A 22,446-nucleotide genomic window follows, 5' to 3' on the forward strand; every position below is an offset into this window, starting at 1 on the left:
GGTTTCCCAGAGGGTCTGTCTGCCTCCACAGAACTAAGACTCTTTGTTGTTCTCTCTTGCCTCAAGCAAGCTTAGGGGCTGCACCGCCAGCTGCATAGGTGAGTCCCTGTGCCAGTCCAGGTCAGCCCTCTCGGCCCAGCATCTAGACACCTGTCCCTTTGCTGCTCCTGCCACAGCCGAGGCAGTGAGGAAAGAATCGGCTGAACCCTGGAAGAAGGTTTTCTACTTTCAGCATCCCCTTTCTGATAGAGCTGGGTACAGGCTAAATCACAGCCATGGGGGACCAGGATGGATGCTAGGCCAAGTTTGGGTCCCTGCAGTGGAAGAATGGTCACTCAGCTGAGCCCCCAGCACTTCGCATGGGGGTGAAGGATGGGAGCAGGTGAGGAGGTTTCGAATGGAGGGCTCCAAGGAGGCAGTCCTGGGCCAGGGGCAGGCTGGTAGGTTCAGTGGTGGCAGGGAGAAGGCATGTGAGCTTACATTTTAAAAAAATTGTAGTGGGTAAACACCAACATAAACCTGCCCAGGAAAATAGAGCAGGACTTGAAAATTTTAAAAACCATAACAAAATAGAGCTCTAACTGTAAACTACAGAAACCAGGCTCAGGGGGCCTGTGCCCTACAAGATGTCCCGCTGCTCCTATATGTGAAGGGCCACCTGTCGCAACACAGGCTTTGGAGTTTCCTGGTTGTGCTGCCACTGCTGCCTGGATTTGGGGAATCCCTGCCCTTGCTTTGGCCTCTTTTCTTGGAGCAAGGGCAAGGGGAGCAGGGGGCTTCAAGCCAGCACTGCATATTGAGGTCCCAGCAGAAGCTAGGCTCAGAAGGCAAAGAAAGACTGGGGTCTCCTGTGGTCTGCATGCGCCTTGGGTTGGGACCCAGCCATGCCGAGCACCCCACCGTCACCCACCTGCACCTCTTGAAGCAGAATTTTCATAGCCCAGTGCCCTTCTTAACCACCTTCTTAACCAGGTCATAGCCATTCAGCACTGCCCCCTTCCTCTGGGTAGACAAAGAGCCTGGGACAGGAAGGTTGGAGAAGAGTGCTATCCCAGCCCCATCATTGACAGGCTGTGTGACCTGAGGAAGGCCCTGCCCCTTCCAACTCTGTTACCTCATCTGTAGAGTGGTGGCTTGGGCCCAGTGAGATCTAAAGCCTCTTCCAGCTCTGACGTGCTGTGACTGGTAATACACCCAGAGCGCAAGCTAAGATGTCCCATTTATTTACCCCTTCATCTTCTGGGGGAATGCAAAAGAGCATCCGAGGCAGCCTGCGGGACGGGTCTCCATGTGGCCCAGGGCGTTCCTGCGAGCAGGTAGGGCCGCATTTATCCTTTGCCCTTCTCAGAAGACTCCTGACTCCAGACACACAGAATTACAGCTGCATTCTGCTGGAGGAGGACGGTGGAGGCACTCCTGCCTCCTACTCAAACCCGCAAGGGACCGTGCAGGCTGGGGCTTGGTGCGGTGGGGGACCTGCCCAAGACAAGCCCTTTAGTCACCCAGCCACCTGTAGTGGCTTCTGTCGCTCTGGGGTGACAGGGTTGGGTTGGCAGTATTGGCTAAGAGGGCAATGTCACCTTGATTGTGACTGTGCCTCGGGTCAAGTCTGGTGCCCCTTTCCACCAGGAGTCTCAGCTTCTCAACCCCTCTTAGCTCCCACCCAGCAGTCGGGAGCGTTGCCCCCCAGAGCTGCAGGGGCTCAGGCTCCCGGCCTCAGACACCAGAGCACTGGTTCTCAGCCATCAAGGTAGGTGGCAGGGGCCTCCAGGGAATTATCCAGGACAATGTCAGGGTCCAGCCGTGCTGTCCTTTAAGAGGAGAAAGTAGGAGAGTCCCCGGTCCCCAGGTTTGGCCCTCTCCTTAGACTGAGAGATGCTGCTGTTTAAGCTTTGTCCCGTTCCTGTCCGGTGTTCCCGGGCTTAGGACTCCGCTCTCTGGAGCAGAGTCCATTTGCGGTCCCAGAGTGCTATCTCCGCTGATGCACAGATGCCTGTTTAAACCCCCTTCTTCCTGTAGGCCTGCCTTCCTTCCAGGTACCCTAGAGGGCCCAGGCATAGGGTTCAGTATCATCATGGAAGTTACTGTCTGGTGCCTCTTGCTTTAAAGAAAAAAATTCCTCGCATGGGTTCTCTCCTGTGGCAGAATATGAAATATCCTACCTCCTACGAAAAGGGCACTGCTTAAAGTAGGTATTTAAAACCAGTCATTCTCAGGCACAGTGTTGGGCCACCTTGGCATTGGGAGGGGGCTGGGGCCAGCTGGCTCTGTCCATCGGAGGTGGGTGTCCAGCTGTGGCAGAGAGGGAGGGGTGCCGAGATCAGAGCTCCAGGTAGCCTATGAGGATCAGTGTCGCCACGGAGTGACAAAGGACGGTGCCAGGATGTGGGACTGGACAGACTGCTGAGTTCTCCACCATCATGCTTGTGCCTGAAACCAGCAGGCGGAAATTGCCTGAGTGAGCTGGGCCTGGGACCTGCACATCCCTGTCCCACCCTCAGGACAGAATCCAGACCTTTCCTAAGGAGATTCACGGAGGGCTGGCTTCAGGACGGGGAGGTGTTCTCAAGCCCTCCTTCTGCAGTGTTTTGTAGGACCTTTGCTCTTGTTCCCGTGAAAGGAGTGCACTTACCTCTCGGCCCTCAGGGATGTTTGGGAGTGGGAAGGAGGGGGCAGCAAGGGCAGTTCCAGGGCTACTTTGCACTTGGTTCCTGCCTGCCTGCTTTTTTCCCCCTTGGGGACTGGCTGGGTTGGGGTCTGGCTTGGGTGGGAATGATTCCTGCATCAGGCATCTGGATGGACCCTGATACTCCTGGGGGATAAGGGGAGAGACAGCACCTCCATTCCTCACGATGTGGACTTCTGCCGGGACCCCGTCCCCCCCTGGCCCTGTGGTCCGAATCTGCACCAGGGCATGGCCAGTGTCTTCAGGAACCGCAATTTCTATCCAATTCTTGTTGGTGAGGTGGAGTGTGGGAGTCGGGTGTAAGTCGTTCTGGTACAGCATCTGTGGGAAGGGGGTTTAGCCAGGCAAGAGTTTCCTTACACCAGGACTGATTCTCCTCTTCCCTAGCCCCAGGAATGGGAGGAGCCCATATGGTTCTGGGCCCTCGAGGTCCTGCCTCCTCACCCCTCCTGTTTCCTGTTGACCAGGTCCAGGCTCTTGAACAAGCTCCCCACTGGGACGAGAAAAGCTTGCAAGCAGCTGAACTGGTTCTGCAGACTCCTTAGACCAGAAGGACCCAGACTTCACCCAGTCCATCGCTGCCCCCTTGAACCCTGTCTTTCCGCAGTCATACCATTTTCTTCTAGTCGCCACTACCTGCTCCCTGAAGAACTGCTCACGGATTTCACGCCTCTCACAATCCCAAACTCTCTGCTTACATCTAACTCAGATCCTTCTGGCTAGAAACTGCAGCTCCCTTGTGTTTGCCAGAAGTACAAGTGAGCTCTTCCTCAGCGTTCAATGCCCGGTTGATCCCTTCCTTACCTTATAGCCTGTGACTGCAGACTCATTCCGGAGCGGGACCACGGGGTCCCACTTAATACTAAGACTGGAGCTCGAGAAAGTCCAGGAGATGTTGCCGGGGGGTCGCCGTGGAGCTGCCAGAGGAGGGAGAGAGTTGGGGAGACTTCCCATTGTTTCCCCACCACTCACCCCCTTGCTTTTAGCCAGCCTTTTTCTAGATGTCTTCCCAAAGCAGTTGTACCCAGAACATTCTGTCACCGCTGCCTGAGAAACACACTCCAACAAAGGTTGGAGAAAAGGGAGGCACTTCAGAGGCCATGAATTCCGTTCCCTCGTTATTATTAGACGTGCTGCCTCGTTTCTGTCCTGCCCAGGGCTTGTGGGCTGGAGCATTTGTCTTTCGGGGAAAGAGTGATCCTAGAGGCACCGCCTCCAAAATACACCGCTCAACCCCCACCCAGGCTGACGGACTCACGGGGCTTCACGGTCGTGGCATTGGCGGAAGGGCTGGCAGGCCCAGTGCCGGCGCGGTTGTAGGCCCGCACAGTCACGTGGTACTTGGTGTTGTGGTGTAGGCCGGTGACCAGGGCACTGGTGTCTAGCCCTGCTGTCCTCACTCGGTCAGCAGCTGCTTCTTTGTCCCCGGCTTTCCAGTAGCGGATCTGAAGGGGGCAGGGGTACCCTAGGGTCAGCAGTCAAACCCAGGACCTCGGGGCCACCCTGACCCTGGCTCTGGACACCTGCATCCTGCTCCTTGCTGGTGCTTGTAACTCAGTCTCAGGTCTCAGGACCTAGACACTAGATCATGAGCTCCAAGGGAGCAGGGACAAGTTGGTGTAAGTGGCTGCTCCCTTCTTGGTGCCCAGCAGAGTGCCCAGTCCAACGAGAGAGCTTAATACGTGGGCTGAACGAGGGAGCGGGGGTGTGGGCACTGACTCAACCTAGCGATGGCCTGCTGAAACCAACCCCATTTAATTAATTCAAGGAATCCCGTGGGGACTCTGTTAAAGGCTATGAAACGCATATTGTACTCGCAAAGTAGTCCCCCAGCCCTCACTCCAGCAAGCTTATGAGGGCTGCTGAGTAAATGCAAACCCATTGTCATAGACCTCGTAACACCAAGGCCTTCTAGATATTCTTCCAAATCAATGGCAGAGTTTGCAGCTATCTCCTCAGCGGGGCTCGCCTAACCCATTGTGCTGAAGCCCAGAGCTGACTCTCCTGAACGGAACTGACAACATCACTAGTATGGTGATTCTCCCTTAGACAATGACAGTTCCTGCTTGCCCTTCTTTCCCTTCCTCTCGCTTTCTCTCGCTCTCCATCCACCCCCGCATGTACCCCCGTGTGGAGTCACCAGTGGGCCCAAGTCTTGGGTCAGAAACTGCTGGGCCCAGAGTTCCTCAGGGACAGGATGAGCGGCTGGTACATAGAGGAGGCCATGCTGTTCTCTGCAGCCCTGAGGATGCCAGGCTAACTGGGCTCTGGCGTGAAACGGGCAGGCTATGCCCCTTCCAGAACCTGCTCCTCCTCCCCTGGGCTCCCGCAGCGTCCAGTGCCGGCTCAAGCCAAGCAGTAACTTCAAGGCTGTCCACAGGCATCAGCTAGAGGGGCTCAGCTGAGGTTGCGTCCATGGTGATGCCTAGACTGCGTGCTGTGTGCCTGGTTAGTGAATGAGTGATTCCAGGAGGAGGACTAGCAAGCCATGAGGTGCCCCCGCGCCTTGACCCCCCGACCCCTTCCTCTCCCAGCCCAGGTCAGTGCTCACCTCGTACCCCAGGAGGATACCATTCATGTCCTGCCGCACCGGTTCCCAGGTCACGTTCATCTCTGAGGATGAGACCCCTTTGGCCCAGACCTTGGTAGGGGCCACCCTGGGCTCTGGGGACCGACACAGAATGGGTTTGGATTCCCAGGCACTCCCTGTACCCTACAGAGCAGCTGCCAACTGGGACTGCCCTCTCTTAGGATTTTATAGAGCCCAGGGTTCAGGGTGCAGAGCATCCCCCAGGGCCCACTTCTCTTTCTAGAGAGCCTCCCTCCTCTAGGCCTGAGGGGAGATGAGGTAGCGGGGACTAGGAAGGAAGCCGGTGGCTTAGAAGCCAGGTGTCCTCTCCACCCCACCTGCGGAACCTAGCAGGGGTGTGAGGAGCGCTCCTCCACCCTACACCCCGTGGACAAGCTGCTGGGGTGGGGATGCCGCGTGGGCCCCGGGGTGGCCCACCTTCCTCAGCCGAGTACACAATCGCGGTGAGGCTCTCAGGCCCATCCCCGCGGTGGTTGTAGCTGCGGATCTTGACCTCAAAGGGGGTGTAAGGCCGGACGCTCTCGTTGCTGTAGACGAAGTACTGGGCATCGGCGCCGGGCACCCGCGCGGTCTGCCAGCTAGTGCTGCCCTGCCTGCGGAAGGACAGCAGGTAGCCGAAGCCGTCTCCGTTCTGGTACTCCCGGGACATGGGCTGAGGGGCAAGAGCGTGGCATGGGCGAGGGACCGCGGCTGCGTTTCCCTGCCCGTCCTCTAGCCCCACCCAGCCTTCACCAAGAGGGGTGGCCCCAGGACTGCGGTGGTTCCATCCTGCAGTGGGTACCAGGGGAGGGGAGGGACCTTGTCTGCTCTGGAGTCAGGACTGTGCAGTGGCTCTGTCTGGGTCCTCTCTGCATGCTGCTCAACTCCTGAGATGAGTCCCACCAGGTGCGGGTGGGGGTGAGGGTGGGGTAGAACTTGTCCCCCCAGAGAACTGGAGGCATAGTCCTGCCTCTGTCCTTGCAGCTTACCGTCCAGTTGACAATGAGCTCTCCAGGGGCTCCACCACCTCCTCTGAGACCTGAGGGTGCCACCGAGGGGGCTGTCAGGGCCAAGGGACACAGACAGTTAATGGGCAGTGAGGGAACAAAAGCTCTGAGACCAAAAAGCATCCTAGGACAAGGACACCCTTCCAGTGGGCCCTGGCTACACGCCAATAAAATGGACAACCTAGAAGAAATGGACAAATTCTTAGAAAAGTACAATCTCCCAAGACTGAACCAGAACCAGGGAGAAATAGAAACTATGAACAGATCAATTACCAGTACTGAAATTGAATCAGTAATTTAAAAACTCCCAACAAACAAAAGTCCAGGACCAGATGGCTTCACAGGTGAGTTCTACCAAACATTTAGAGCAGAGTTAACACCTATCCTTCTGAAACTATTCCAATGGGACCTGGTTTTGTCTTTCAAGAGTCCCTCTGGACGTGGGCTTTGGAGTCAAGCAGACCTGAGATCAGATTCCACCTCTGCCACTTACTAGCTGAGTTTCTCTGGACGAGTTACTTAACCTCTCTGAGCCTCTGATTCCCCTCTCTGTAAGATAAGGATAATAATGTTTCTCTCAAAGGCTGTAAGAAGAATAAAATTAAACAAGACAGTGGCTAGCATATACATATAGTATACACTCCATAAATGATCATTATCTTGATCCCTCTTGTTGGTTTAAACTAAGTAGCAGAGACCAACTCTAATTTGCTTTAAATTAAGGGGAATAAATAATTCAGAACTGCAGTTAATCCAAAAAACATTTCTTTTGGGTTACAGGTTGTTTTATTATTTTTTTATTTTCATGGCAGACTTAATTTCCTAATTGTCTCTAGTATTCAAAAGGCTGATATTAAAACAAGAATGTATTTAATTAGATTGTGAAGCTTGGCAGGGGGTAACTTGGCTGAGGGTTAAAATATTTCTGTAGATGATCCAGCAACTGGAGACTTATCACTTCGTTCTGATGATACTTTAGGGCCTTCTCATTTGCAAAGGGCACTTAAACACATTACCCATTTGATCCTGTGAGGTAGGCATTAATATTACCCTTTTCAGAGTGGAAAGATTGAGGCCCAGAGCAGTTAAGTGACTTGCCTAAAGTCACACAGCTAATAGATGTCACAGTTTGAATTTGAACTCAGCTCTTCTGATTTGAAATCTTATCATCTTTCTTCTGCATCATAGCTGTCTTTGTGCTCAACTCCTGGATACTGCAGTGAAGGAGACCACTCCTCACCCTTTGACTGTCCAAGAAGTTCAATCAAAGAAAGTGCTCCTTCTGGAACTCTTTACTCAGGAGAGGTACCAGTTAAAAATATTGAATGATTCCAGAAAGAGCCTGGAGAGTCAGCATGGGGCACACAGGAAACCATGTTTATGGACACAAAAAGGCAGGCTCTCATTACACATCCAGTGGGGCAGGCCTGGGTGGGTATGGAGGGGAGGCAGGTCCTGATTCCATGCTGCTGGTCTCAGGATCCCAGGGTTCTCATTCTGGGCCTTCACCTTCACCTCTTCCCTTCCTTCCCCACTCAGGTTATGACACCTACCTGCCTTTCAGGGAGGGTTGTGGGCAGATTGTCCATTCTTCCTGCTCCCAAAGAAACCATCTAAAGAAGGACTTAGAGCACCAGCTGCTTACTTAGTGCCCTGCACAACACACACACACACACACACACACCTTCCTCATTAACTGATTCCTGCAGCTCGTGCACTTCTAGGGAGGATATCTGCCCATCACCCCATGGTCCTGGGTTCAAGTCCAGGCTCTGCCAGTGTGACCCTTCCTTCACATGGAATGGTTTTTCCATTTTTAAAAAAATTAAACTCTTTACTTTGAGACAATTGTAGATTCACATGCAGTTGTAAGGTTGGCCTATTTTTTAAATGAGTGGTTTGGACTGGATGGCTTCCAGCCCTGACAGGCTGTGGCCCAAGGCACAGTACGTTGTGCAGTGTTGCGGCCTTGCTCTGACTTGTGTTCCCTTCTCATCTGTTTTGTTAGAGTCCGAAGCCTGGTGAGCAGGGTTGGAACTCCATGTAATTGCTGCTTGCTTGGGGCTCCCTTTAAGGAGGGCTAGGGTCTGTGCCCTGACATTACTTCTCATCCAGGGCTCTGACCTGCTTCCTTGGTCCGGATGTTGCTGGAGGGCCCACTGGGCTCCCCAGTGCCCAGGATGTTGCTGGCTAAGACCCGGAACTCATAATCCATCCAGGGCGTGAGGCCCAGCACCTGGGCGGTCTCGGCGTTGCCCTCGATGTTGGCGGGATCTGCAAGGCACCAGGGAGTCAGTGTTCTGCACTTCATTTACTGATCTAGATGGAAAGGGCAGGGACTGGGTATGAATCACTTTTTTATACCCAGCTCTCACGGTGGTACCCGCTATATTAAGAGTTCAATACCTTTTTCAGGAATGATTGGGAAACTCGTGGACCTCCCTGCCTTGGAGCCTTTGTAAGATGTTGTGTGCATCCCACACCCCCACGAATGTTTTCATTGCCCCATTAATAGTCCTGCCAATGCTTCAAGGGTGCAGACTGAGTGCGTCCCTCTCCAACTCTCTCCCCATTCTTCTGCCGCCTGTGTGACCATCTTCCCTAATGGCCTGGGAGCTCCCTGCAGGCAGGGGGTCTACACTTGTCCCTCTTCGAAGCTCCAGGCTCAGCCTTGGCCTCTGACCCCCAGCACTCCCCCCTCGCCCCCCCTACAGCCAGGCCTAATCAGTACTGACCTGGGTGGGGCCTCACACTTACTGGTCCGAACCTGCTTCCACTTCCCTGCAGGTAGAGTACGAGCTTGCAGGGTGTACTTGGCAATGGGGCTGTGGTTGTCAAAGCCACGGCTCCAGCTGAGCTGGACAGTGGTGTCACCGATGTCTCTCACAACCACGCCTCCTGGGGGACCTGGCGGACCTGCACCAAGAGGTCAGAGCAACAAATTTGAGCCAACCTCCTTCAGGCTCGCTTGGGCTGGTGCAGTACCAAGAGGGAGCAGCAGAGGGCGCAGGAAACATACACCGGGTTGGGAGGGCAAGGAATGGGGGCAGTAGTGAGTGGCAGATGGGGTGTTTTGAGGACGAAGGATGTGTCCAAGGCTGGAGGGGTCACAGAGGCTCTCTCACAGAGATGTATATAGATTTCCCAGCATGAGGCTTTGAAACTTCTGGCCTCAGCAAGTTCTCCAGTCTTGGGATGTGTTAGGAGTGGGTTTTTTTACAATTCTAGCTTTGGAGGAAGAATATTTTATTCATTTAGGACCTGCGAAAAACCACGGGATGAGTTCAACTCAACAGACTTGTTAGGAGCCCTTCCCACGGCTTTCAGGGAGAGGTGGGAGTTAGTTAGGGAGCGAAGGTCAGAATAGCCCAGCTGGCCTCTGAGGGTGTCACGGTGGGGGTGGGGTGGGAAACCCATCACCTCGGACCAGGACTGTGGCCTCCTTAGATGCACTGTCCACCACCGTCTGGGCCATGCATGTGTACTTCCCACCGTGGCGCAGCTGGGCGTTCAGGATGGTCAGATCCCCAACCGTCTCCTTCTGCACACGGGGGACAGGAAGCGGGGCGGGTCAGAGGAAGCAGCCCTGGCTAGTGCATGAGTCAGGGGACAGGAGGCGGGGCTCAGAGTCCCCTGCTCTGTTACTTCCCCAGACCCCTTGCACCTCGCTCTTCCTCTCTGTCCCATGGAAGGGATCAGCTAGTCTCTACTTGGTACCACTGGGGATTAAACGACATTTTTTTTTTTTACAGAAGACAGTCAGTGATGGTTCAAGTTAATGATATCATCTGCGCTGGGGGGCAGGATAACAAGAGTAGGGGAGTGAGTCTTGCTCGGTGTCTGGAATTCCAGGTTTGACCCTAACCCTCTTCTAAATGCATAGACGTCGGGTGGAATCCGGGGAACTGCCCGTCTAAGGGAGGGTGCTTATGAACCCAGGGATGAGCTTGCCATCATGGCATTCCTGGGAGAAGGGGGAAAAGCTTTGGGGGTGTTGATGGCTCTCGTGGGTCCCCTGTCTGCCCATAAGGAGGGAGGAGCCCTGGGTTCTCTGGCCTCAGGCCTTACCACACTGGCCCTTCGGTAGTGACTCCCAGGCTTGTCGAAATCGATGGGGAAGTCATCCAGGGTCCAGATGAAGGTGAGGTCCATGGTGGGGTCGTGGGAGGCGTGGCACTGCAGGGTCAGGTTATCTCCCAAGTTGATGTCGGCACTCGAGGGGGCTAGAGTGATCTTGGTTGCATCTGCCAAGACAAAGGGCCCCTGAGTGGAAGGGGAGGAAGTAGGCCCAGGCAGGGGCGGCAGGGCAGGGGGAGAGGCTCTGTCTTGAGCCCCAGGAAAGAGAACAGGCAGCATGGCCAACAGCATCCTGACCTCCCAGCAGCCCCGCGAGTGCGTGGGAGGGGGGCAGGAGCATATCCTGGATGGCGGTGTTTGGGGGCAGTCCCAAGAGAAACTGAATCCTGGGGTAGCCTCAAAACCAAACTAGGGGCTTCCCTGGTGGCACAGTGGTTGACAGTCCGCCTGCCGATGCAGGGGACACGTGTTCGTGACCCGGTCCGGGAAGATCCCACATGCCGCAGAGCGGCTGGGCCCGTGAGCCACGGCTGCTGAGCCTACGTGTCCGGAGCCTGTGCTCCGCAACGGGAGAGGCCACAACAGTGAGAGGCCCGTGTACCGCAAAACAAACAAACAAACTAGGAGGAACATGGGAACACAAGAGCCCAATGGCGAGGAGGGACGGCACCCCGTGGTGGCTGAGTCACCAACCTCAGCCAAACCATGGTCCTTACCTCGCACAGACAGGATGCCCGTGCTGTTGGCTTTGCCCATGAAATTCTCAGCAAAGCAGGTATATTTGCCTTCATCTGACCGACTGATGTTTCTTATGATCAAGGTGCCATCCGGAGTTACGGTCACTCTGCAGCAAGGACAGAGCAGATCTGGCCAACCCAGTGACACACTGTAGTCACAGGAAGGGGACTCACCTCAAGGGAGAGAGAGGGTGAGCAGGAATTGCTCAGGTGGGGTGGGGCTCAGGTGGGGTGGGGCTTGTACCTGCTGCTGTTGACCAAAATCTCAGTGCCTTTGCTCCAGAGCACCACGGCCTTCGGAGCTGCCCTGGGCTGACAGGGGATAACGATCTCTCCCCCTCGGGCTGCGGGGATCAGACGCCTTACAGGATTCAGCCTAAAGTCGGGGGCAAGTGCTGGAAGGAAGGGGGAGCGCCCCACAGTCACGCAGGGAATCAAACCAGCACTCGTTGCCCTGGCGTCAGATGTCACCTGGCTACATGTTAAACATTTTATGTTCCCTCTATGGCCAATCCACGAGTGACCCCTAGCAGCACCACTTCCAAAATAGCCAGGATCCAGCCCCTTCTCATCACCCCCACTGCCACCAGATCTCTGCTGGTTGGCCTTCCTGATTTTGCATTTTCTTTCTACAATCTCTTCTCCACCCAGCTGCCAGGAATATCATTTTAAAAACACAAAACAGACACTCAGAATGAAGTCCAACGCCTCCCAAGGGCTCACAAAGGAGTCCCTACCTCTCTGATCACATCTTGCTCCATTCCTTCCCTCACTTATTGTGCTCTATCACCTAGGCCATTTTTTTCCTCTTCTTTTTTTGGTTCCGTGAAGATGACATGATTTTTCCTGCCTCAGGACCTTTGCACTTACTATACATTTTGCTTGGAAAGCCCCCAGATCTTCACATGGTTGGTTCACATCCCAAATGCAACTTCTTCAGAGAGGTCTTCCCTGACCATCCCCTCTAACTGGCCCACCTTACCCACAGCACTCTGCGGGATTTTCTTTACTGTATTTTTTATGGCTGTCTGAAATTATTTAATTGTTTGATTTTGTGTTTATTTGCCCCCCTCTCTCCACTGGATTGTAAGATACTTGAAGGCAGAGACCTTATTTTTCGTGTTCACTTCTTAGGAGGTGTTGAAGAAATATTGGTTGAATGAATGAATGAGTCTTAGTTAAGCCTCACTACAACTAGATGAGGTAGGTACCGTTCTGTCCATTTTACAGATGAGGAAACAGACTACAAGCTTAAGTCACACATCTAAGGATACTGGACTAGCTGACATTTACTGGGCACCTATTATGTGATGGGCAGGTTCTTTATGCTTTAGCTCTATCATCTCCTTTCATCCCCACAGCAGCTGTATGAGGGCTGGGCTATTATTGCCCACATTTTATTATTCAAGAAACTGAAACACAAAGAGATTAATAACTTGCCGAAGGTCACACAGGCAAAGGGGCTGCATTAAACCCAAATCTAGCTAATTTGCTTTTCAGTGACTTTTGCCACTTTTTTTTCATGGCGGCAGACATTTCCTTTTCCACATCAGACGCGGGTCAAGCCAGAGACCCTGTCCTCTGGGAGCTCCATCTAGTGTCTCATCTCCTGTCTTAAATCCCTGAGTTCTACTCAGAAGCTGTTGGAAAACTAAGGAAAACTGCCAGGTGAGTGTGTGCATTTAGAAATGCTGCAACTCACAACCCCTAACGACCCCCCACCTGGGTGTCCCCGGGGACGTCCTCTCTCCCTGGGCCCCTTACCTTGCACGGCCAGCTCGGCACTGGCGTAGATGGTGCCGTGCTTGTTCTCCGCCACACACTGGTACATGCCTGAGTCCTCCAGGCTCAGCTTGGAGAATCGCAAGTCTCCGGCCAGCACTTCTACCCGGGCCTGTGCAGAAGATCAGGACCACTGGGTGGGGGCTTATGGGGTGGATGCAGTGGAGACTGGGCTGCCTGGAGGGGGCGCCTGCATGCCCAGTCCTATCCAGGGCCACCTGGAATCCCAGGACGCACAGATTCCCCTGGCCTCCCCGCACGTCTGCACACGGAAGCCAGAGGGGCAAGTGACACACTCAGGACCACATAGTGCTTTTGTGGCTGAGTTGGGCCTGAACTCAGGTCCCTGGACCCTCCACACTCTATCCAGTTGACCAGCCTGAGGCCATGTGACTCTGGGATGGAGAGAAGCACCTAGAACTACCCTGTGGCACCCTAACTGGCTCAGAAGGGTTGCCAGTGTGTGGAAGGCGAGGAGATCTGGAGGGTGAGGGAACCAGGTGAGCAGAGGAAGGTGTGCTGGGTGTGTGGAAGGAAGCCCCAGGTCTCCTACCTGGGAGGACAGAGGATCCCCATCCCGAAGCCAGCGCACTGTGGGCCGGGGCTTGCCGGCGGCTGCGCATTCCCAGTGCAGGTTGGAACCGATGTCAGCCTCCATGTCTGAGATCACCTTGAGCCACTCGGGCTGAGCTGCGGGGAGCAAGGGAGAGCAAGGCTGGGGAGGGGCTGGGGAGGAGCTGGGAGGAGCTCCGCGAATTAACTGGACTGGATTTGCAGGGCTGCAGCTCCTGCGCCAGACAGCAGAGGGAGCCAGCCGCATTCCGGGGTGGGGAGAAGCAGGTTCAAGACAACTGGCACTGCCAGTAACTCTTTTAGCGACTTAAGTCATTCTAATGCTTTCCATGTGCTTTCTGCAACCTTGACTGAAGCTCTGAGCTGATCACAGCACCAGCCTCGTCTGGTCCCATGCCCAGTGCACCCCGTGGGCAGGAAAGTTTCAGCAAGGGGCTGCCTAATCTCCTCCCTGACTTTTGGGTCGGCTTCCTCAAGGACAGGGGAAGGCAGGCGGCGAGGGTGTCCGGCTCTGTACCCTGCACGATGATGCGGCCCTGGACGGTGTCGCGGCCCTTGGAGTTCTCCGCCTCACACTCGTAGGTGCCTTCGTCCTCGAAGCCTACGCTGGGGATCTGCAGGGTGGGCTCGGCTGTGGCCCACTGTGGTGACAAGGAGCCATCCACTTTGCGCCACTTGATCCTGGGGACGGGGCTGTCAGGGGAGACAAAGCCAGAGGGGGTGGGCTGAGCTAGGCAGACTCCCTTGTGCCTGCAACTCCTCCCCCAACCCAGGTCCCCCTGAGATGCTGGGCAGGTGGGGACGACGGGGAGGAGGGCCGGGAAGAGACAGAGGGAGAGCGGCCAGGAGAGGAGGAGCCTCTCCCAGGGAGGCTCAGAGCACAGGTGGTCTGTTCCCTGAAGCTGACTTGCCCTCCCTGCCTGACCCCACCCTGCCCTGGCCTCTTCTGGGCCTGCCCTCCTCCGCAGCGGCCTGCAACCTGGTTCTTTATGGGTCCCCTTCCTCCTCTCCCCAACAGGGCCTTGCCTCTACTTTTCAAAGGGGATTAAGTTGTTAGTAATCTGTGTACTAAAATGGACTGAGGTATCAGTGAGTCTTACAGGGTAACGCATTACCCTTCATGTGTTTTAAATATGGATTTTCTGGAAGCCCAATAACTTTCCACAAAGCAGGGGGCATCTTGGGTAACCACAGGAGATATGTGAGGGAGGAGGGGACCAATGCACAAATCACATTCTTTCATTCATTCTACAGACATTTATTGAGTACCTGCTATTTGCTTAGCCCTGTTCCAGTGAGTCCTTTTTCTGAGAGAGTAAGAGTTCTATTATACATTTTCTATTTTAAGAGATAACTGTTAGCATCCACAGAATACTTACTAAATACCAGATGCTATTCTAAGCACTGTACATATATTAGTTCATTCAATCCTCATAACAACCCCGTGAGGTAGGTACTATTATTATCACCATGTACAAATAGGGAAACTGAGGCACAGAGAGGTTAAGTGGTTTACCCGAGGTCTCCCAGCCAGCAAGTGACAGAGCTAGTAGTTGAATGAGGCAGGCTGGGTTGGGGTCCACGCGCCACGCTACCTGCCCCCAGCCTGGGGTGTTGTATAAGCTGCCTGAGCCTATCATGCACGTTGCTGGGAAGACGCCTCACCCAGAGAGTTAGTGCTCAGTGAGTGGCGGTTGCTACCCACCGTGGGTCCGGCACTCTGCTAGACCCTGCGAAGGCACCGAGACGACTGAGAGCCGGCCCTGCCTGCCCTCTCCCTGAGGGGCTCTGAGAGGCTGTGCCCTGGCCTGTCCCCTCCCTCCCCCGCCACTCACTTCCCGAAGGCGAAGCACTCCAGGGTGGCCTGCTGCCCCACCAGCGCATAGGTCTCTGCTGGGAACCGGGCCTTGATGCTGGGGGCAAAGAGCCTGGTGTCTGGGGAGAGAGGGTTCACACATCAGATCCAGATCAGGCGCTCCTGTGCTTAGGATCTCAGCACAACTCAGAGCCCGCACTTTCTTGACTCCCTCTCCCCTTGGGGGCATGCAGCAAGGGTCTGAGGCCATGTAGCAGGAAGACCCTGGGGTCCAGCCCCAGACCCTGTGCCCTCTGAGCTGCTCTTCACAACTTCAAAGGGAAGACCCCCTTTCCCAACGCCCCCTGACCCCTTCAGCTCCCTCCTCCTCGCCTTGCCCGCTGACCCTGACCTTCCGCAGCCAGGTTGAGCTGAGCAAACTTGCTGAAGACGCTCTTGGTGGAGAAATCCATGTGGCTTGTGGCCAGGCAGGAGTAGTTGCCCAAGTCTGAGGCATTGGTCCGGGCAATGTACAGGTTCCCTGTGGTCTGGGACACGAAGTGACGCCCATCCGTAGGGATGAAGTTGGGGAACTCGTTGAGGAGCCAGCGGTAGGACAAGCCTAGGAATGGGGAGTTTGAGGAAACCGGGGGTACTGGGCTAATGGAGCAACTCTGGGTAGGACCTCAATGCGCTGCTGGGGTCCTGTAGACCCTGGGATCCGTAGACCCTGTCCTGAGAGCCCCTGTGCTCTGAACTGGGGCTGAGGGGAGACCTAGAGGGAAGATGTGACTTTATCTCTGCCCTCAGGGAGTGCTGTCTGCTGGGGAAACAGCCCCTGCCCTTGGGGGCCTCCCAGTCTGATGGGGGGTGGGGCACAGAATCATTTAGAGTTGGGCACCCCGGGATCAGTGCTTCCAAGGGTCACTCACCACCTCTTATTCCACCCCTCTTCTGCTGAGCGGCCAGAAGCCCCTCCTGTGCCCTCTGTCTAACATGGCCCAGGGGCCTGACTCACCTGGGTAGTGGGCGGGTGGGTTACAGGGCAACATCACACCCCAACCTTCATGGGTTTTCACTGGGTCTCGCTCCTCCTTGGAGAATTCCTGCAGGACTGGAGGTGGAGACCGTGTGCTCAGGCGCTGTCCTCCAAGCCTGGGGGACCCTCCCTCCCCAGCTCAGGCTCCATGGGGAAGTAGTCACCCGCCCTTCTGGACACTTTTTCCAGCCCTGTCTTCTCTACCCCAAAGCGTCCCGGCACCCCGTGGGGCTCACAGCCAAAGCGGAGGACAGCCTCCCTGCTGACGACGGTGCCCACTGGGTTGGAGGCCAGGCACTGGTAGACGCCGGCGTCCTGGGCTTTGGTGGGGTTCATGATGACCAGGTTGCCCCCGACCAGCTGGTGGCGGGAGCCTGGCTCCAGCTTCATCTCGGTGCCATTCATCTTCCACCTGCAGAGGGGGCGGAGAGGGGCTGATGTGACGAACAATTGCCCACTGCCCAGGGCCTCCCAGCACCATTGCGAGGGTCTCACCTGTAGGTGGCCGGAGGGCTGGCCCGGGCACGGCATGCCAGTGTCACCTTTTCCTCGGTGGACTCCTCTGGGAATAGCAGACCGAGGGGCTGGTCTTCAAAGACAGGCCCAAAGGTGGCCGGGGATCCCCAGGCTGAGCTCCAAGCTGCAGATGGGGGACACCACCAGAGGTCTCAGGGCCTAGGGGCCAGCTGGAGCCTGGCCTCCAGGGCAGCGCTGTCCAACAGAACTTTTGGCAGTGATGGAAGGGTTCCATTTTCTGCCCTGTCCAGTACAGTAGCTATTTGCCATTAGCCACTGTGCCCCTGAAATATGGCTAGTGCAGCTGAGGAACCAGATTTTAAATTTTATTTAATTATAATTAATTAAAATTTGAATTTCAGTAGGTTGGGCAGACCCCATCTAGTCACTTAGTTCAGTCAGTCACCCCTCCTATACTCAGATATTGAGTACCTGCTGTATACTTAGCACTGGGTGAGGCCCTGTGTAGCAAAATGAGTAAGACACAGTCCCTCTTCCTCAAGGAGCTTGCGATCCAGGGAGGAAGACAGAAAACTGACAGTAGGTGAGAGCCATAATAGTGGTTTAGGTTCAAGAGCAGGGACCCTCGGAGTGGAAGCAGTCGGGGGACTCATGGAAGAGCTGACCTGCAGAGTGTGAGATGGGCCTTGAGAGATGCATGGAAGCCACTGGCTAAAAAGGGGGAGAGAGGAGGTGTGGCCCTGGAGCCTAGTGTTCCTTCTGGGGAGGGCGTCCTGAGAGAACGTGCTCTGGCCCTGAGCCTCTATTAGCTGTTACAGGAGCCTTCTAAGCCTCAGCGTCTTCACCTGTGAAATGGAAAGATGAACCCCCCCTCCCAGGTTCTGTAGCAGGGTTCAACTTGACACAGGGTGTGTACTCAGCCACTGTCTCCTGGACCCAAGTGAGGGGGCCGGGTGGGGGTCAGGGGAAGAGGAAGGCTCAGTGGTGGGTGGATGACGTACACGTTGCTTTGGGGCATTTTATAAAATTCCATTGTGACATTTCAAGACAGAGAGGCCCAGAAAAGGGAGCGACTCGCCCACAGTCACAGGGCAAGCCTGTGGCACGCGCAGCTCTAGACCTCGGGTTCCTGAATTTGCTGGGCAGATGGGTATCCCGCATGCAAATGGCATTTTCCTGCCTGGCCCCCTCCCGGGGCAGATGCCTTGCTCTCCACGTCCCCTTGTCCAGGCTCACCGGGGCAGGGTCTGAGAGGCAGAGGGCAGTGTTTCACATCTGCCTCTGTTTGCTGACTGGTGTGGCCGGTCATTCTTTGCCTTTGTGGTGTCAGGCAGGAGCCAGGCCACCCCTAATTGGCTCCTAACCCTCCAGGAAGCTGATTTCAGGCCCTCCTTGGTGGGTCGTGGGGAGATCCCCATTAACCAATTAGTGCCTGCTCTCCTGGTGCATCCAGCTGTCAGCCCTAGTCCAGGGGTGGGGGGTGGGCCCCATGCCACAGCTGAGGCCCAGCCTTGGACCCCTGGGAGTGATGGCAGCTGTTAAGCAGCTCTCAGAATGAGGAAGGAGGCAGGGCTCCCTGAAATGGCATCCCCCATCCGCCCTCCCCACCACCCATCACTATCCCTCATTGCCGCCCCAGGCCTCGGAGATGGCGGCGCATCATCTCGGCTGGAGAGCCCAGCTTAATCCTAAGTTAATGATGGTGGTGGAGCGTAGGGACCCCTGCCCCAGCTGGGACTGCCGGGAGGGGAGGGAAAGGAGGGGTAGCGGAGGCAGCCAGGCTGCTGGGAACAACCTTGCATGCATAATAGCAGCTTCCAGTAACTCTGTCTGGATGGTGGTGGGGGGAGGGGGGCAGATGGTGGCTGAGTGGGCCTGGGGCACACTGATACTTTAAACTTCCAGAAAAAGCTTTCTCTCCGGCATTCAGCCATATACACACCCTCACCCAATATCCAGACACATGCTTTCCACCTCTCACATATACACACTTCCTTATATGCACACAGACATCACACATATATACATACATGACTCTCTAAGCTACTCCAGTAGTCAGATATACACATTTATATACACATCCGTTCCCGTGCACATATGGCTACAAATGTCCACGTATACTTATTTATATCTACATCTAGGCATTCATAATAACAAAATAGATGCTATTTATTGAGGGCTAACTCTTTACCAAATACCATGCTCCACATTTCTTTCTCATAACCTCTTTACAAAGTAGGCAGTGCCATTTTCTCGTTTGGCTAATGTGAAAACTGAGACTTCGAAGGTTAAATAACTTGCCCCAAGTCACACAGAGAAGGAGCAGATCTAGGGGTGTGGACCCTGGCCAGCCTCCCCCCATAGCCAGCGTCCTTAACCACAGGGCTCAGAATTCTTGACTTCAGTTTCCCATCAGGACCATCAGAGATGCTGTTCCATCCTGGAGGTACTGAATCAGAATCTCTAGGAGTGAGGCCCAGGAATCTAGATTTTAAAAGGGCCTCACGGGCATTCTGAAGAGCGGATAGAGTTGAGAGCCATGCACTGTGTGTAAGGCCTTCTATACACATTCATCATCCCCCCAAATGTAGCATGCCCTCCATGCAATAATAACGCACTCACATCTCCACCCTCTGAAACATCCACAGACACACCCTCACTCACCCCACACCTCCCTCTGAAACTACACACACATCCACCCACACATGCACTTTCTCTCTCTCTCTCTCTCTCTCTCTCACACACACACACACACACACACACACACTCCCGGGGAAAGCCACCCACTCTGTGCTGTCCCTGTTCGGCATCCTCTCTGATTCTCTCCTGATTCCCTATCCTGACAACTCTGCTCCCCCAAACACAGGTATCAGGATCTCGTGGAGGAAGGAGATTAGGGAGCTGAGACCGTGGAGGGGAAGCCATGCTGCCCTTCTTTGCACTGGGGTGCAGGAATCCAAAGCTGCATCCCCAGGGTAGGTGCGCAAAGACAGCCAAGAGCGGAGGCTCCTTCCTAGGGGGTGGGAAGAGCCATGGGATGTTCCGCTCCTGCCTCTGCGGTTGCTGGAGGTGGCAGACCAGGTCCCGTCTCCCTTAGCCTTCCTGCCTCTCTGGGTCTATGGACCGCGGAGGCTGCACATACTACTTACCTCAGATGATGGGGTCCCAGCACTGACTGACCCTGAGGGTGGGGAACGCGGAGGAGCCCGGGTACGTCCGCCACTCTCTCTGGGGTGGGTGTCTCCTGCCCCTTGCAGCCTGGGCTCCCCACCCCAGCAGCTCCTCCAGACCTGGGGGGCCCTGGCACTGGGAGCTAGGCCTGGAGCTGGGGGCCTGGGAGGCTGCCCTATTTCCCAGCAGCCTCACTGACTTGGATGCTGGGTTGGGAGGCGGTTAGGACATAATGAGAACATCTGAAACTATGCCAGTGGAGTCCTTCCCTGGTGAGACGAAAAATTTTAAATGTGCTGGTTGCAGCCTTGCAGGGGCTGTGGGGTGGGGGTGGGGGTGGGGTGGAGCCTGAGGTATAGCTAGAACTCCAGAAGGACACCAGAGGGTGGGTACCCTTTCTCCCACGGAGATCTTTAAGGAAAAAAGAAGCGTCTATTGATCTGGGCTGAGGGTCAGGGCAGAGAGGCCAAGCAGCGGTTCCAGCAGGCCCCTCCGAGCAGCAGGCTGTTGGAAAGTTCCCCCAGCTCAGACAGCCCGGGGCTCCCATACCGCCTCCCTAGCCCACTCTCCAGAATCCAGCCAGCCTGGGCCTCTCGTGCTGCACTGCTCGGTTTTCCGTGCCCTCCTTTTCCTTCTGCCAAACGCCTTCCTCCCCTCTCCCCACTTGAAGCATCCCTGGCATGAGAACTTTTGCTTGGGTCCCTCTTGCCTTTTTCCTGGGTCACGCCCTGCTCTGCCTCATCTCTTCCCAGATCCCATTCCACATTTGGTCCATTTGCCAGGCTTCACTGTTGTCCTGAGGAACCCTCCCAGAGTTGTGTGGTCAGGGCACCCTAGAGCAGTACTATCCAATAGAACTTTCCGTGATGATGGAAATATTCTATAAACGGTGCTATCCAATACGGCTATGAGGCCTTGAAATGTGGCTAGTACAACTAAGCAACTAACTTTAAATTTAATCTTGCAGCCTTAAGAGGCTGCAACTCTGGGCTGATGTCATGGAGATCTGGTTGTGCCATAGTCTCGCTGTGTGACCCAGGGCAAGTCCCTCACCCTCTCTGGATCATCTACAATACGACAAAGACTCGTTCCCTCTCCTCCTAATCTCAAAGGGAAAGTAAACTCCACAAACAGGAAACTTTTATAAGGAAATGGCCTCAAACTGAAGTGCCACAGCAGTGCAATCAATTATTTCTGTAGTCATCACTAACATAATAGCAATGATATAACGCTGTGATCATGCCTGCTAGGCTTCGGAGTCCAGACAAGCCCTCTTACCTGGAGTGGAGACAAGGGCCACAGCGGCCAGCATTAGCAAGTGTGATTTCCTCCTGGCAGGTGTCCCCATGGTGAGCATTCCAGGCAGAAGTGGGGAGCGGAGGAGAGGAGCCTCAGCCCTGCACAGGGAGAGTCTGGCTGGAGGCTGAGAAGGACCTAGGGAGGCAGAAAGACGGGGGAGGACTCTGAGTTGAGGAGCGCCCCTCCCAGCTCCAGGTACATCTGGGTCGGCGATGCTTTTGCCTCAGCCTGGGGAGAGGCTGGAATTGCTCTCACCCTCCCCAGGGCCCCAGGGGAAGGGGCTTGGCCATTACCAAGGAACTCTTCCCAGGGCCGAGTGCCTCCTGCTGGCCCCCTGGGAGTCTGGCTCTGCCCTGTACCCTCACCCCACCTCCCGTGCAGCCAGCAGGGTGTTGCTCGGGGAGTGAAAGCAGTGACTAATTGGGAGGCAAGAAGCCAGCGCCTGCTCACCCGGTAATAGCTCTCAGTGCGGGGCCAGAAGAGAGCACGGCCCGTGCCTGGGTTTGGGGAACTAGTAACATCTTCTAGGAATTGGGCCCGCTTTCCCCTGCCCCGCACACAGCTGCCTGGGTTGGGGGTAATAAGCCCCTCTGGGAGCTGCAGCAAGTCTCTGGGAACCAGCCTGTTTTTCTACCAGTGAGGAGGAGTTTCATTGATTCGTCCACACCCTCTCACCTGGACCCCAGGTAAGGCGCTTAGGTACTGTACATGATGGAGCCATAACCTTGGCCCCCTTAGTAAGGTTTCCCAACCAGTTGGGCTAGTGGGCCTGGACAGGCCTTCTGGGCCGAAAGAGTTAACGCAGCTCCTAGAGGAGCCTCCCTCTTGCCGAGATGAGCAGAGATTTGGTTAAATCCTGGAGCCCTGAAGAACTTGCTCCCTGGGGGGCACCGAGAGCAAATCAGAGCCCCCCTCCATCAGTCTGAGAGAGGGGGGCCTCATCCTGGGGGGAGAGCAGGTCCAGCCTTCCACCAACTCCCCATCTCCAGGCTGTCTTGCCCAGTTTGGGGTGGGGGGAGTGTGGAATCTCAGGGGCCTGCTTCTTGGTTATCAGACTGAGTCTGGGTCCCTGGGCTCCCAGGCTACTGGGAGCCAGATCACCCTGCTGCAAATTCTGCCTCTCTGCCCTGCTACCTGCTTTGCAGAAAACTAAGAGCAGAAGGAGGGGATCTAAGGTTGAGGGACAGAGCCCGGCTGGGGGCTCTTCCACTAATTGGCTGCAAGACCCATGCCA

The 22,446-nt window shown here is 55.3% G+C and overlaps 1 protein-coding gene across 1 annotated transcript; it reads right to left on the reverse strand.

The window, feature by feature from the left end:
• Positions 1-2,320: 2,320 nt before the first annotated feature.
• Positions 2,321-21,261, reverse strand: CNTN2 (contactin 2). The gene is made up of 22 exons (XM_065880196.1): positions 21,192-21,261; positions 16,761-16,905; positions 16,502-16,677; positions 16,245-16,340; positions 15,639-15,848; positions 15,267-15,366; positions 13,949-14,124; positions 13,412-13,548; positions 12,841-12,970; positions 11,321-11,471; positions 11,056-11,183; positions 10,331-10,506; positions 9,683-9,803; positions 9,020-9,178; positions 8,387-8,536; positions 6,245-6,315; positions 5,694-5,928; positions 5,238-5,350; positions 3,945-4,131; positions 3,491-3,603; positions 2,839-3,007; positions 2,321-2,430 (listed from the first exon to the last, which is right to left on the reverse strand). Exons 1-22 carry the CDS (start codon positions 21,259-21,261, stop codon positions 2,321-2,323), a joined length of 3,123 nt encoding a protein of 1,040 aa, XP_065736268.1.
• Between the last annotated feature and the right edge of the window lie 1,185 nt (positions 21,262-22,446).

Source organism: Phocoena phocoena, chromosome 1, assembly GCF_963924675.1.
Source record: "Phocoena phocoena chromosome 1, mPhoPho1.1, whole genome shotgun sequence".
Lineage (NCBI taxonomy): Eukaryota > Metazoa > Chordata > Mammalia > Artiodactyla > Phocoenidae > Phocoena > Phocoena phocoena.

Bases quoted from the DNA above. Each gene is read 5' to 3' on its own strand.
- CNTN2 (XM_065880196.1), bottom strand. From the start codon at position 21,261: ATGGGGACACCTGCCAGGAGGAAATCACACTTGCTAATGCTGGCCGCT. The intron at 12,971-13,411 runs GTAGGAGACCTG...TCTTCTGCACAG, and splicing joins GGGATCCTCTGTCCTCCCAG to GCCCGGGTAGAAGTGCTGGC. The intron at 8,537-9,019 runs GTAAGTGTGAGG...GGTGCCTTGCAG, and splicing joins GTGGAAGCAGGTTCGGACCA to ATCCCGCCAACATCGAGGGC.